General features: G+C 37.7%; 2 protein-coding genes across 3 annotated transcripts; one reads left to right on the plus strand and one right to left on the minus strand.

Annotated features, from left to right (window-relative positions):
- Window positions 1-1165: 1165 nt before the first annotated feature.
- On the minus strand, window positions 1166-2315 carry LOC122058138. The gene is made up of 3 exons (XM_042620646.1): window positions 2016-2315; window positions 1528-1654; window positions 1166-1410 (listed from the first exon to the last, which is right to left on the minus strand). Exons 1-3 carry the CDS (start codon window positions 2207-2209, stop codon window positions 1330-1332), a joined length of 402 nt encoding a protein of 133 aa, XP_042476580.1. The 5' UTR covers window positions 2210-2315; the 3' UTR covers window positions 1166-1329.
- Window positions 2316-2415: 100 nt separating this feature from the next.
- LOC122058136 (exosome complex component RRP41-like) lies at window positions 2416-12654 on the plus strand. Of its 2 annotated transcripts, none has more exons than XM_042620645.1 (7): window positions 2416-2717; window positions 4898-4976; window positions 6478-6580; window positions 6664-6784; window positions 8421-8509; window positions 11787-11936; window positions 12187-12237. In XM_042620645.1, the coding sequence occupies exons 1-7, from the start codon at window positions 2585-2587 to the stop codon at window positions 12220-12222; spliced, it is 711 nt and encodes a 236-aa protein (XP_042476579.1). In that variant the 5' UTR covers window positions 2416-2584; the 3' UTR covers window positions 12223-12237. The 2 variants fall into 2 exon arrangements, with proteins under 2 accessions (XP_042476579.1, XP_042476578.1); XM_042620644.1 differs by lacking the exon at window positions 12187-12237 and adding an exon at window positions 12380-12654 and having other exon boundaries at window positions 2421-2717.
- Window positions 12655-14247: the final 1593 nt, after the last annotated feature.

Raw genomic sequence — 14247 nt, forward strand, 5'->3', positions numbered from 1 at the left:
CCCCCCCCCCCCCAAAAAAAATAAAAATAAATAAATAAATAAAAAGACTCAACAAAAAACAGCGAAATCAGATTCTTACAGCTCCCACTATCAATGATGTGAAAAATATGAAAATTAAAAAGACCAAATTCTAATTTGGACCCCATAAATGGAAAAATAATAAAATTATTTTGACTAGAAAATAACCTTCTCTTTTTTCATGGTTGTAATCTACATTAATAAAAACCTATCGTTGTAACTTCCGTCAATTTCATCTAAACCACCCAAGTCTCCCAGTTGATACCCCAGTAAACCTTCTCTAATTGACTCCAATCAATTCCCTTACATCCATAAAACCTGCTAGCGCAAATCGATGGAAAGACCTACTTCTTTTTCCTACTTGATAGAATTTGATCTTCTTCGGATGTTAAATCCACAGCCTCATAATCATGACGATGACAAGAAGCTCCAGGGATTTCTCTAGAAAGCTTTCAACTCTTACTTGAGTGATGTTAAGCTTGATGCATTCAAGTTTGTTGGGACAGAGATTCAGACAAACCAGAAAGTGCTTCTTCATTATTTAGCTTCAGATTCAGCCAATTCTGGCTAAGAATGTCGGGCATGCTGCTATCAGGAGAGGGTTTTGATTTTTTAGTAAATCATTTCTTCGTATAATGGTTATGTTTCTGAATGGCGGATGATTCTCTCCATCCATTCTTCCCTTATTTCCGATAAATTCTTTGAGTGATTCATCCAAATTATGATGACAATATAGACGGCAATGAATAGATTAGGTTTGGTAGTTACTATTGGAAACAAGAAAGTGAACATAAATCTCAACCCAATATGTGTTTTAACCTACCAAAAATATATATAGTTTGAATAAAGCAGGAGCTTGGGCCAATCCTGAGCTTGGAGATCTATCTTGCACGGCTGGGGTTCAACTGCTGTCTTGAGCTGCACCACTAAATTGAGGTATTTGACAAGTCTAATACATATAGATTATTATATCATCTTCAACTATCTAATGACAATAAGATTTGTGTTCCAATATAGAAGCAGGTCCTGACATACAATCCTAAGTCAAATAAATGTTCTTATACTTTTTTTTTTTACAGCCTACATTTGCATAGTTTTATTTTTAGTTTAGCAGATCTATGAAGACAGGACTCAATGCAAAATGCGGTGTATGAAATCCACAAATTATCTCATTGAAGAAAGCTGGCACCTTCATGGAAGAAGGAGAAGGTTTGCTGCAAAGAAGATGATATCTAATTCTGATATACATTCTTTATTTTGATTTTTTTTTTTTTTAAATATACCATTACAAAATGAACTCCCAAAATGGAACTAGTGTCCTGACTTGCCTTCATTTGGCCGGGGAATTTTCTTATACTCATAGCTGTTAATGTCAACTTTCTCTTGCATAGTCTGTGAAAGAGAGAAAGACAGATCAGTTAAGCTTTACTCTAGCAGCACCAAACAATATAGTGGTAAAGCATGTGAATGAAAAAAGTATGCCCATAAGGTCAAAAAATTTAAAACTACCTTAAGCTCCTCTTCCAGTGAAATCTTCTTGGGCTTATAAGCTTCCACGGGTCCGGTTCTTGACAGTGCTTTTCTGGTCTCAATGATCTCCCACTCTTGATCGTCTTTCACCTTTGCCACATCTTTACTGAACTAAAATGTCCAAATCAATTCAGAAGACAACGTTAGAGATGCATTAGTCAGTGAAAGATTAACCAAACGCAAGAAACCCACTTCATGTGATCCATCTGTTGCGGTTTTACCACTTGATACGATCTTCAAATGGAAACTAATAGGATAAAAGAGAAACGATGAAGAGATCCATCTTCACATTCCTATCAAATAGCAGGACAAACGATCCACATATAGAATTTCGTCCCGAAATTTATGGGATTTAGGTCTTCAGAAAACAAGTACTGGGGAGATTGATTCACTGACGGAACCATGGTGAAAATCTTAAGAATTGGAATTGTAGAGGAGGCTTGTATTTTAGAACAGAAAAGACTAACCTGCCTTGTAAGAGATGGCCAAGACCAACTGCCCCAATGACGGTGAGTGAAATCATAGGTAGCCCATATCTGAGAAATGGATACTTTCTTCCCCACCTTTTGAACTGTGAAGCCGAATCCCGAATTCTAGCAGTAGCGCTCGTAGCTTCCATTTTCATCCCCTTTGAAGGTTCCATTACCGTTTCAGAGCTCATCGCGATCGCATAAGAGCTTCGTTTTAGGGTTTTCCTCCCTTTCTTCTCAACCCCAATTGAATTTAGCTAAGTTTAGACTTTCAAAGCGCTCTCTCTCTTTATCTCTCTCTCTCTCTCTCTCTATGAGGGTATTTATGTAATTTTAAATCTGTTACACTTCATAAGCGCCCTCACTCCAGTCCATAGTCTCGTTTTGAATGGCGAAATGCCGAAATCTTTCCTGCACGAATCGCGGGGTCAGTGATAGTGTGGCAACAAATCCGATAGGCGCAAGTTAGCTCGAACGAGTTACTGTTTTTCCTTCCTAGATTTCATTGAAAGAGAGTGAGAGGCCTTTTCAGCTTCTCTGTCTTGCGACTCTTGTACCATTGTAAGATGGCCGGGAAGGCTGCAACGGCTCCATCGACGTATGCGCCGTCTCCGACTCAGAAAGCAAGACAACGCATCTTCAAAGATGTCGACTGGGTTCGTCCAGATGGTCGAGGCTTTCAACAGTGCAGACCGGCCTGTATGTTTTCTTTCTTTTTTCCTTCCTTCCGTTCTGGTGTGGTTTTTTCTGTTTTAAGCCTTCATTTGTTTTAGTATTTTTGGATGATGAAATGGGTATTATTTGGTTTCTTAGTTTCTGTGTTGATCACTCTATTTTGGGTTTGTGGGTTTTACTCTCTTGCTATGAGTCTGTCGAGACTATGTATATTGGATCATGGGTTGATGTCCATGTGATGTTTGATGTTATTCCTTGCTATTCCTGTGTATAGGCTATAATGGATGCCCAGTTTGCCAATGAACTGCTACTGGGCTACTGGTTTGTTTTACTCTGTGCATGCTTGAGTTTGGAACATATTGCTTCAGAATGGAATTTTTGGTGTTTGTAAGGTGTGCGTTGTATGCCTGTATCAATAGCAAGAGTGGCTCACGGAGGCATTGGGGTTTGGAGTGGTCCTCAGATTTTCCCCTTTTCACTTCAAGGGCTTTCTTCTTCTTCTCTCTCTCGCTCTCTCCACTTTTGTAGTTAGGCTATTGGATATGATAATGTGAAGGCAAATTTGTTGCCTATGGAAAATGTACAGAGACGCTCCTTGAATAGTTTGGGGCTCTGCTTCCCTTTTATTTTGTTGTGAATGCACTTCCATGAAAAATCATGCAACTAGAAATAAGTTTGGCTATGGTGACCTTAATTCTGCCTTCTTTATTGTTAAAGAAAAAAAAAAAAAAAAACTGTTGGGAAGTTTGAGGTGGAAGAAGACTGTGTAGTTCAAGATGACATGTTGGAAGACCTTGAGTTTATTAATTCATGTATGGGTTAAGATTTGATTAACATGTACTTCTTTCAATAACTTTGATATGTGGAAAAACCTTCATTCTGAAAGCTTTAACACAAAGAGTCACGGGCTTCTCTTTTTGTCAAAATTAAAATTCTATCAGCCCATGCTATTTCTATTTGTATCCTGAAAAATCAGCTTTCAAGATATAGGCACCTCAGTTTTTATGCATTTTGAAACTTCGAAGTTTTATCTTGAGCGCCGGTATAATTAGAGATAAATTCTTTCAAGGGTTTGATTGCTTCACTGAATTGCCCAGTTTTTTCTACCCCCAATTTTAGAATGATGGCGTTGACTTTTGAGAGCGACATTTACTTAATTGTGCTGGTGCATTTTGATTCTGGGTGATCTCAGGCATGATGGTTTTTACAGTCTCTGGATATGATCCATAATTTCATTCCTAAACTTGATGGAGTTATTGTGTTCAGGATGCAACACTAGGCATCACAAGAAGATTTCAAGGATGAAGTTCAACCAGTCCAAGGGACTTAACCTTCCAGTCTGAATACTCATTTTTGGAGTGTTGACCATAAAGTTTCTGAACACTCAAAAGAATGTAGACATTGATATTTAGGTTCAGCTTATGAAATCTACTCCCAATTTTGGTATAGAAGCTTATGCATGCAGGATCACCAACCAGGGGCTAATGACCTCCTTTTTACAAATTACTCTTAGTCAATTACACGCTGAATTATTCTAGACAAAGGTTGAGTACATATCTTCCCTCACTTGAAGAAAGTTCTCTATTAAGATTGCTATAATACAGAGGTGAAATCCCCATTTGTTGATTTTTATCTCGTTATATATTGGATGCATATGAAACATTTAAAATTATGTTGAATTGATTTACCAAGCAAAAGAAACTATGAGGTTCTTTGGATTTTGGATCAGTGAAGAGTATACTTTATAAGTAGGTCAAAGCTAAAGATAACTTGCATTGCACAAAGATTGGGTAGAGGCTGATTTTCTCCAAAGAGATCCCATCCTCATCTGTGTATTGAACAATGTATCTCTACAGGATTTGACCCTTTGGTTTCCAGCCCTATGGAAAGCTCAATTCATCCATGATTGCAAAGTTGAGACAACAATGACTTTTGATCGAACCACCTACTTTCATTGTTTTCTGCGGTCATGTCTTATTTCAAAATTCATCAAAAGGATCCTATTGACATGTACTTCAAATTTATTGTAATTATGATTTCTATTAATCTTTTAGAAGATGCCATCACTTGGACTCGAACCAAGATGCTCTAGAACTGCCTTTTCATTTATTCATTATCTTCACTTTTGTTTTATTTTGATTGGATTCATTTTTTTTTATTAACATTTATATAAAGAAGCACCCTGAATCATTGGCAACTTGCAGTTTTGAAGACTGGTGCTGTAAATTCTGCTTCTGGATCTGCTTATGCTGAGTTCGGGAATACCAAGGTCATTGTCTCTGTGTGAGTATTTTAAAATTTATTTTGTCTTCCTGATTTTTTTGGTTATACCTTAATTTCCTTGTATGACTGGACAGATGTTCTCTGGCGCTGTGATTGACCTTAATCATGAATCTAACCCTTTTTAAAACTGACTCAGATACCTGTGCTGGTTTGGGTCTTTGATTAGAGGTATTCGAAAAGTCCTTTGGGACCATATACGTATAGGCATGTGTAGATAGACTGAAGAAACTGTAGCAGTTTAGATATACAGTGGAAATGCAATGCATTAGGAGAACCTGAGTTACTGATGCCAACATCAATTACCTGGTAGCGGTGTGCAATGTTGTCAAACTACTTCACCTTCTTCAAAATACCTTGCATTTCCTTTGCAAAATACTATTGCGTTGCAAGGTTGAGCATCAACTGTGTGATGTGGGCACCATCTTGTGCTGACTGGTAGATTCTAATTAACTAATTTGGTGATTTTATAACCTAGGGGAGTCCCGTCTCCCTATTGTTCGTTTAGAAACTCTGGGAAGACTTTTATATACAACATTTTTGCGGTCATTGGATGGTGGAACAATGTTTGCAGTTGCAATGGCGGTTGGACCATTCTTACCACCAACTCCAAGGCCTGAATGATTCTGTCTACTCCGCTTTTACAAAAACTGCTAGTATAAGAAGAAAGTAATGCCCTACTCATAAATGAAATGGAAATCAATATGTTGCTTCAATTTATGTACGAAGGTTAAGTTTTCCCTTAACTGTGGAAGCACTCTACTAAAGAAATTTTAGGCCAGTCATTCAGTGCTAATGCCATCTGTAGTCAATTTTCATTGGGTAACATCGGGTTTTTTTTTTCTAGATGAACTCTTTATCTTCTTTGTCTAAACTCGTGGAATTTCCAATCTTTTCTCCATTTCTGAAATTTCATGTGCTTAGAGTCAAGCTATTTCATGTGCTTAGATTCAAGTTATCTGTAGCTAATTTCCTGTAAGAAGGAAATCTCCATCCCCTCCCCCTGTACGTTTTGACAACCATTTTTTTGCAGATTGTTTGGGTGCTTTTACATGTGGTGTTGCATGGTGGTCAAAGAGGAAAAAGGGCCGTATAATTCTATGCTCTCGTGTCTTCATTTGGGATATCTCCATTCCAGGGAAAGAAGGGGGTTTTTTTTTGGCGGGGGGGTGGTTGGGAGGTTTTTCAATTTGATGGCAAAAACATATTCCTGTGGATCTTTCTTTCTTTTCCCCATAGGTGTTCTTGTCATACTTCTGATCATCCAAATGAGAAAAACATTGGATGGCTACAGCATTTGGCTTGTCAAGTCTGGCATTTTAGATGTAGCTGGAGCACGTCATGCAAGGAGTCCAGAGTCATGTACCCTCATATATCATGTGTTCATATACTTCATTTGTTATAATGCCCATGTGTTATACCATATACGCTCTTAGATTTTCCTTCTAATGTAAGATATTAGCTTTACACTCTTTTGTATTGTGTTTTGTCTTTTCTGTTTCAGATTTGGTCCGAGGGAAAGTAAAAAAGCAATGCTGTACAGTGATGTGGGCAGGCTCAATTGTAATGTCAGCTATACGACTTTTGCCAATCCAGTTCGTGGGCAGGCATGCAGGAATCTCCACTCTAATGATTATGGCAGTTGTTTATATCTGTTGTCTCCACGTTCTGAATTTTGACATTTCTTCAGGGATCAGACCACAAAGAATTTTCGTCCATGCTTCATAAAGCATTGGAGGGTGCTATAATACTGGAAACTTTCCCAAAGACAACTGTGGATGTTTTTGCATTGGTATTGGAATCTGGTGGAAGTAAGTTTCCAGAAATACTTTTCCACATTAATGATGTTTTCTTTAACAAAATGATGTTTGGTATCCTCACAGATTTTTGGTTCTCTGTGCTTCTGAATAATTTAGACTTTTGTCACTTTGTCAAACTCCCACAAAGTAGTTTTATCTATCGTGTGTGTGTATGTGTCGTTTTAGCTCATTAAATGCTATGCATTTTTTTTTTTAATCTGTTGAATAGAAAAAATGATAAGGTATGCCATGAGGTGTGATGTAGATAAGTCACTTAATGGGCTTATTTTATTGCAAAGAAGCCTTGGGTTGGGTTATGTATGTGTTGGGCCTTTGTTCCCATGAGTTTTCTTTGTAATGGGCCACTTTAATGGGCCTAAAATATGGGTAGAAAGTAGGAAAACGAGATTTAATTCATTAACTCAGTTAGAGTCCTGTTTTGAGTCTATTTCCTTTGTTGTTTCAGTTTTTAATCAGTTTAGGTTTCTTTATTAGTGAATGACTAGTTAGTTACCTACTCCATGTTAGAGTTCTAGTCTAGTCCTATTTGGAATCCAACCCCTATTATGTAATGTCTAGTCCTACTTGGAGTCTAACTTGTAGTTAGGTTATGACTGCTAGTCTGCCCTCTTTATATAGAGGAGCTAATGTAATCCAATTTCTCAGATTTGAAGAATGATAAATTGAGTTAATGTTTGAGAGCCTTAGGGCTGTGTGTGATTCTCCCCCCTTTATGCGATTTCTCCCTCCCTACCCTAATGCTTTCCCCATCAAGGTGTGCCATTGACTTTTAAAAATAGAATAAATATGGAACCTGGGTCCAAAAGTGCATATTAGAGATTAAGAGGATAATAAATACATTTCATGGGAATGAAGACAACAAAAAGTATACACATCGCTGGACCACCTGTACAGTTTTGAGTTGAATCGGGAAGATGGGGACAGGAGGGTATCCGAAGGAGATGTAGGTGGAGTTTTCAGTCTAAGCATATAAAAAAGTATAAAAGACAAGTCTGCTGGATGAGGAGTATTAGTTTTGATGCAGATTCAGAAAGTTTGGGGGAATCATGCTTCTCCTAAAGTAGCCAGTGGCTTTGGATTATGCTCTTATGTTGGATGATCAAAAATATAAATTCTTCAAATGGCTAAAAATCCCCTTCAGGAAGAAAGGTATGGTGTTATGGAACTCATGTCTGTATGTCGTTACATGGGTTTTCAGGAAAGAAAGAAATAGGAGGACCTTTGAAGACCACCCAAGATCTGTCCACAGTTTGTGCTGATGTTGGTTCTTATCTTTTGACAAGGCTACTTTTTGAAGTGTGCCGTGAGGAGTTTTGTGCATTGTGGGATAATGTTGAATTGTAATCTGCTTTTAGTTATTTACCTTTATTGTAATTAGACTTGACTCTTAGTAGGCTTCCTACAAAGAGAAGTGTACTTAATTTAATATAAGAAGAGGCTAGACCACGATAGAGACTACTCATGCTGAATCAATTGTTGTTCTAGCTCACTCGCTTCTTCCTCCATCATATTGCCCTCTCTTTCTCTCTCTTGGTTGTCTTTTTCTTTTTCTTCTTTGTTTGATTTTGCTACACTAAATATATCTGTACCTTTCAGAATCATAATTTGCTTCATGTTATTCTGTCAGGTGATCTTCCAGTCGTGATATCATGCGCAAGTCTTGCTCTTGCAGATGCAGGGATTATGATGTATGACCTGGTTACATCAGTTTCTGTGGTATGTATAGCCATTAGCCATTCAGTCTTTTTCTTTCATGCCTTTTATTTTTCTTAATTTGGTGCATTTCGAAGTTTGTATGCAAAACGTTCCTCACCATGTTGACTTTTATTTTCTCCATTTGTGTTTTGCACTAGTAATGTTTCTTCAGGTTCAAATATTATGTTTGGGGTTCCTTTTCAGCTGGTTTTATTTAAAAATTATTATATTTCCAACTTTACTCTTGGTAGCTAATTTTGTTTGGGATACCATGTATCTCTCTCCCAAATCCCACCCTCTCCCCCTCCCCATAGCTGCCATGGTGTGCCACACCCACCTCGCCTCTGCCCTTCACCACCATCTCACCCTTGCCTCTACCCTTGTTCCCCACCCAACCTGTCCTGGTACTTGAGATCCATATTGGTCGTCAGCCTAATTAGTGTCTGAACCTCCAGTTTTGACCATCGAGAAAGTGAACAACGTGTGGTCGCAGCAAAGCTATCGGAAGCATTATCCGACAGCCGCCGAGGGATCTCTTCCACCATCTTCTTTTGTGATAGCTGCACTGGGTTCAATGGCTGCACTGGATGCCCTGGCTGCTGGAATGCATTTGGGAACTTTGTCCATTGGTACTTTGAAATTGGGGGCCAATACTGATGACAAATCTGAAGCAGGCGACTGTTCAGTTTTCTCTCACTGTTCCTCGGCAAAACCACGCCCCCTGGATGAAGGGTCACCTTCATGTTTCTTTTCCTATTACATTATATCTTTGTTGTTTATATTTTTCATTCATTGCTGAAACTGAACAATCGTTAAAAAAATAAAACGAGAACCATTTTGAAGCTCCTCAAGTCCCCAAACTTTTCTAGTAATAGGGATCGATCATACAACTGATGCCATGATGGCACCACTCGCTAGCAAATCCATGTATCAAAACACAGTGTCTTCTCATTGAAGCTAATATTGAGACATTCCATCTTCTATCTACCTCACCCATTTGGTGAAAGAAAGCACAAACATACTTGACACATGGACATCAATCCCACCACTCTCATTAATCTAATTGGTAACCTCCAAAGCCTTTTGAACTTCCTAGCTTTGCAGTAAGCCTGCAACACATAAGCCAAGGTGAACTTATCACGAGTGCAACCCAGAATCTGCATCCCCCTCAACTGGACTTAACTTTGCAAGAACCTCTAGCAGAAAATTATAATTGTAACATTTCAGAACGCAAAGACCCATCAGTTTGGATTGATGAAAAATGTGATTCGCTTTGCCTACCAGTCCCTGGCTACCCAAACAACAGATAAGGAACCCACAAGCTCCAGCAGTCATTGGACACCGAGAATTCACCACGTCCATTACCAAAACCTTTAACTGGGTAGTTTTCTGGGCCTGAGACAGGATTGAAGCCATGGAATTTGTGTGTATAACAGTTGTGTCTGTACCCATCTTGCTCTGCAGCCCAGGAGAAGAAAATCATAAGTGGCCCTCCAACTCTTTAGACTGCCAGAGACAGATTCAACTGTTTCAGGCATTTTGCTTCTAGAGCTCGTAATTCTTCGTTTCGCTGGAGAATCAGTCGCTTTGTGAAGATTGTTACTAGTTCATTGGTGATTGTAGAACAATCTGGAGAAACTGAAGCTGCTGGAATTGACGATGTATAGATTCGAAGAGAGCATTGGCTTTGAAGAGAAGAAAGGATCAGATGAGATGGGTTAAGCGATTGGGCCGGAAAAGCTGAAGGGTTTTGAGGGTTCTTCGCAGATTAATTCATTGTGTTAATTTAAGAGAATTAATTTTTTATTTTTTATTTTTTATTTCTTAAGACTTTTTATCAGATTCAATCTTGCAGTCTGTTTGGAGGGCAGAAGCGGGGGTGGGGGTGGGGAGGGGGAGGGAGAGGGCCTGTATGCCAAACAGAATTGGCTACTAAGGGCAAAGTTGGAAATATAATAGACTTTAAATAAAACCAACTAAGTGCATCAGGGTAACCACTTAGACTACTTAATAAATCCTACGTAACTACATTAATGTAGACTCCAAAACTATCCCACAAGGACCCCACAAGCTGTGAAAAAATCTGGGCAGACATTGAGCTAAAAACAAACCCAAATCTGGTTGGAAAAAAATCTGACATGGCCGTATCAGCATAAAATCCAAATCTGTTGTGCATATTGTTCTGCTTCCCATCAGGTTGTCAAACCATGAACTAGAGGCCAGAAAATTTTGGTTCCCTGTCCAGTTTTGAAAACATTGGTCTTCTAACCCACATCCCCCAGAAAAAAAAGAGGGGAAGATCCTTGTCAAATTGGGGAATTTCTTGAGAAATGTCTAGTCAAACAAATCAAGGTTGGTCTTTATATTGCCTATCCAAAATCGTAAACATAATAATCACAATGATGATATTGACAATGCATAAGTGGGAAAGAAGGGGGTCAATGCCTTCGTACCCTATGTATTATTATAATGTTGGGGGCTGATCCTTTGTGGATTGTCTGATATTTTCATTTTCTGTCGCTGAAGCTTTTTATTTTTATAACTTACGAATTGTTTTTTTTTTTTTTTAATGATTTCCACCATTTGTTCAAGGTTTTTTGCTGCCTTTCTTAGAGAAATTTAAATCCTTCTATTTGGTAGAAGTTCAAACCATAGCATGTTATAAATGGTTTTAGTTATTGCATTAATGGAAGGAAAACAAGCCAGTTCATTTGGACCATTCTGAGTTTACCTTGGTCATTTAGCTATTCCAGGAGTATTAAAATGAGAAAGAAAAAATTGGCTTCGGGTTTTTGAATGACCTACAAAAGAAATCAGGTGAAGAGTTGGCCAGTCTGATTGGTGAGATCCCTTCAATTTAGATAACTGTGCCGGATTTTCACATTGACAGAGATGCATGTAAGTATAGCGCACAAACTTGAAGACATTAATTTGCTGTTGGAAACTGATGACATGATGTATTAAGTGCTGAAAGATTGGATTAAGAAGAAAAAAATGAGGGCAAGATATTTTGAATTATCTGAGTCTGAAAGATTTTACCTAGCATTGGTGACTTCAATCAAAACTTGCTGAACTGTTGAACTAAGAAATGGAGACTGCAGTTCTAGATTTCTCTAAGAAAGGGTAACTGTAGTTCTGAATTTTTCTAAGAGACAGCAACTGCAGTTCTAGGTTTCTCTATCAAAATCTAATATATTCTGGCCAACCTTCCAGTCTAATATGTAAGAATTAAACTCTGTTCATGCTCATGAGGCCACTTTTTTTAGTTGTTTAACTTGCATTTTTCTTGTTTCCCTAGTCATGTCTTGGGAAAAATCTTGTCATCGATCCCATATCAGAAGAGGAAAGTTTTCAAGATGGAAGCCTAATGATTGCATGTTTGCCCTCTCGTAATGAGGTCACTCAGCTTACCCTCACTGGAGAATGGTCAACCCCAAAGATTCACGAGGTATCTGAACTTACTTTGTGGTATAATTTGCATTATTGTCATTGCTTTCTACTTTTGAATGACTTTCTATTTTTGAAAACTTGATCATAGAGATAATTGTTGTATTTAACAGAAAATGGTTGCAAGATAGGCTTATAGAATCGATGGTTACAATGAGCATTATTAAAGTTTTGATTAGGAGATTTGTTTTCTATCTATTGTGTTGACTACACTTCTCTGTATTTATTCAAACTTGAGTCTCTCTCACTAGGCATATATTGACTGGTTGGATCCTTGTCTCATGTAAGTGCCCCTTGTATGCCTGGTAATGTGAACTAGAGTAATGTTTCTTTTTGGATGGCTGCATCCAGTATCATGTTTTATATCCATTGTTGTTTTAGAGATCTTTCTTATATAATAATCATTTCTCTGTTGGTAATGCATATTTTGCTTCACTTTCACAGGCTGTGGAGCTTTGCCTTGATGCTTGCTCAAAGCTTGGGGAGATAATGAGATCATGTTTAAAAGAAGCTGCACCTATGTCAAAGGAATAGATTTTGTTAGAAGACAAAATCCAAATTGGATTGTTTTCTTGAGATGACAGATTCAGCTACCTTTGTTAGGAATATGTCAGGTTCTCTTTTGTAAAAATTTCCAAATACCAGATGAGTCACATAATTATTTTTGTTCTTTCTACAGCCCTTTTTATGTTAATTTAAACTGCAACTGTCTTTACCTAGTTGAGTGAGGATGGAAGAAAATTGAAATGTGTGAGTGGGAGTTTTTGAATCACATTCATCAGTGAGATCCCCATTAATTAGTTGATTGGACTTAGCACAACCTGGCTATGGATTGAAACTTTTGTGATGGACTAACCTCAGGAGAAGGGGGAAAGGTAGATCTTTGGGCTGGTTATATGAAATCATGAACCAATCAACTTATAATTAATTGGCTAGAGCTTGGGGTTTTGGGTTGGCCAGACCAAAACTATAGTCTACTTTAGGACCTCCTCTTGGAATCAGGAATTTCCATCTTGGAATGGCTGATTCCGATTTTGATTCAACTAGAATAGGTCAGAAACGTTTGGGAATCAACTGGAATTGACCTAAACCCTAGAAACGGCCGTGTCCAGAATCAGACAGCCGATTTGAGCGATCCCATCCCGATTCTTGAGACCCTGACTGGAACATCAATTTTTTGCAGCTGTTGCAACTTGCAAATGGAACAACACTTACAAGTTGTCTACCAAAAAAAAAAAAAAAAAAACACTTGCAAATTGAGGGACAGTCGACAGTCTTGCCGCATGATACAGGCTATAATATTAAGGGTGTTAAATCGGTTTGATTTTGGTGTATATGGTGCGGTTTAATTCGGTTTACATTTATTTATTGAAACTAAAACTGCATTATTTACTAAACAGTTGCACTTTCTGAAACCGCAACCGTTTAATAAACGATTTCAATTCTATGGTTTTTAAACGGCATCGATTTGACGGTTTTGATTGCGGTTTATTCCATATAGTTTCTAAACAATTAGCAATCGGTTTGCTAATTTATTCACATGGTTATTTAAATTTATTTTTATTAATAAATGCTTCAATGTTGTATTAAATCAAATGAAGCACTGAGCAAGTAATGATTTAACTACATAATAGAAGTAAATTATTGAATAGACTGTTGGACAGTTTTTATAGTTTTTAATTCTTCCCTAGATTAAACCATTATGTTTTGTTAAAATAACAAAATATTTTATTGTTATATGGGTTAATTGAATTGGTTTAAACGGTTTGATTTTTACGGTGTCAATTCAGTTTAAAATCAACAGGTTAAACGGTTAAAACCAACCCGATTCATATAACTAATTAGTCTTAAACTTGAAATAAAAATCGAATCATTTACTAAATGGTTTTACGGTTTTAGTGTAAACAACTCGGTTCGGTTTCAATAAACAGTTTTGATTTCAAATTCACGTCCTTAGGCTATATCTTGTGTGGGCCATACGATAACTTCTGTGGCAATTTCTCTTTTAGGGTGGCAATCGGTTGATTTGGTCTGGTTTTCAATTGATCTGAATCGATTTTGGTCTGTTACTAAGCCAATCGATTTTAATTAATTTTCTGAAAGACAGAAACTTTGTTGTCTTTCGTCGGCGGTAAAAATATCCGAAGGTAGGGAATGTCATTCAATTAGCAATCTAGCAAGTGGGGACCGAGGATGGACGGTAGTGATTCATTTTTAAGGTGGGACCAACCTTTGATATTTAGAGTTTCGAACTAGTGGCATGGCCTCTAGCCACGTCATGCCCTATCCTCTCTTTTAAAATGCATAATAAA

Source organism: Macadamia integrifolia, chromosome 12 (genome assembly GCF_013358625.1).
Source record: "Macadamia integrifolia cultivar HAES 741 chromosome 12, SCU_Mint_v3, whole genome shotgun sequence".
NCBI lineage: Eukaryota > Viridiplantae > Streptophyta > Magnoliopsida > Proteales > Proteaceae > Macadamia > Macadamia integrifolia.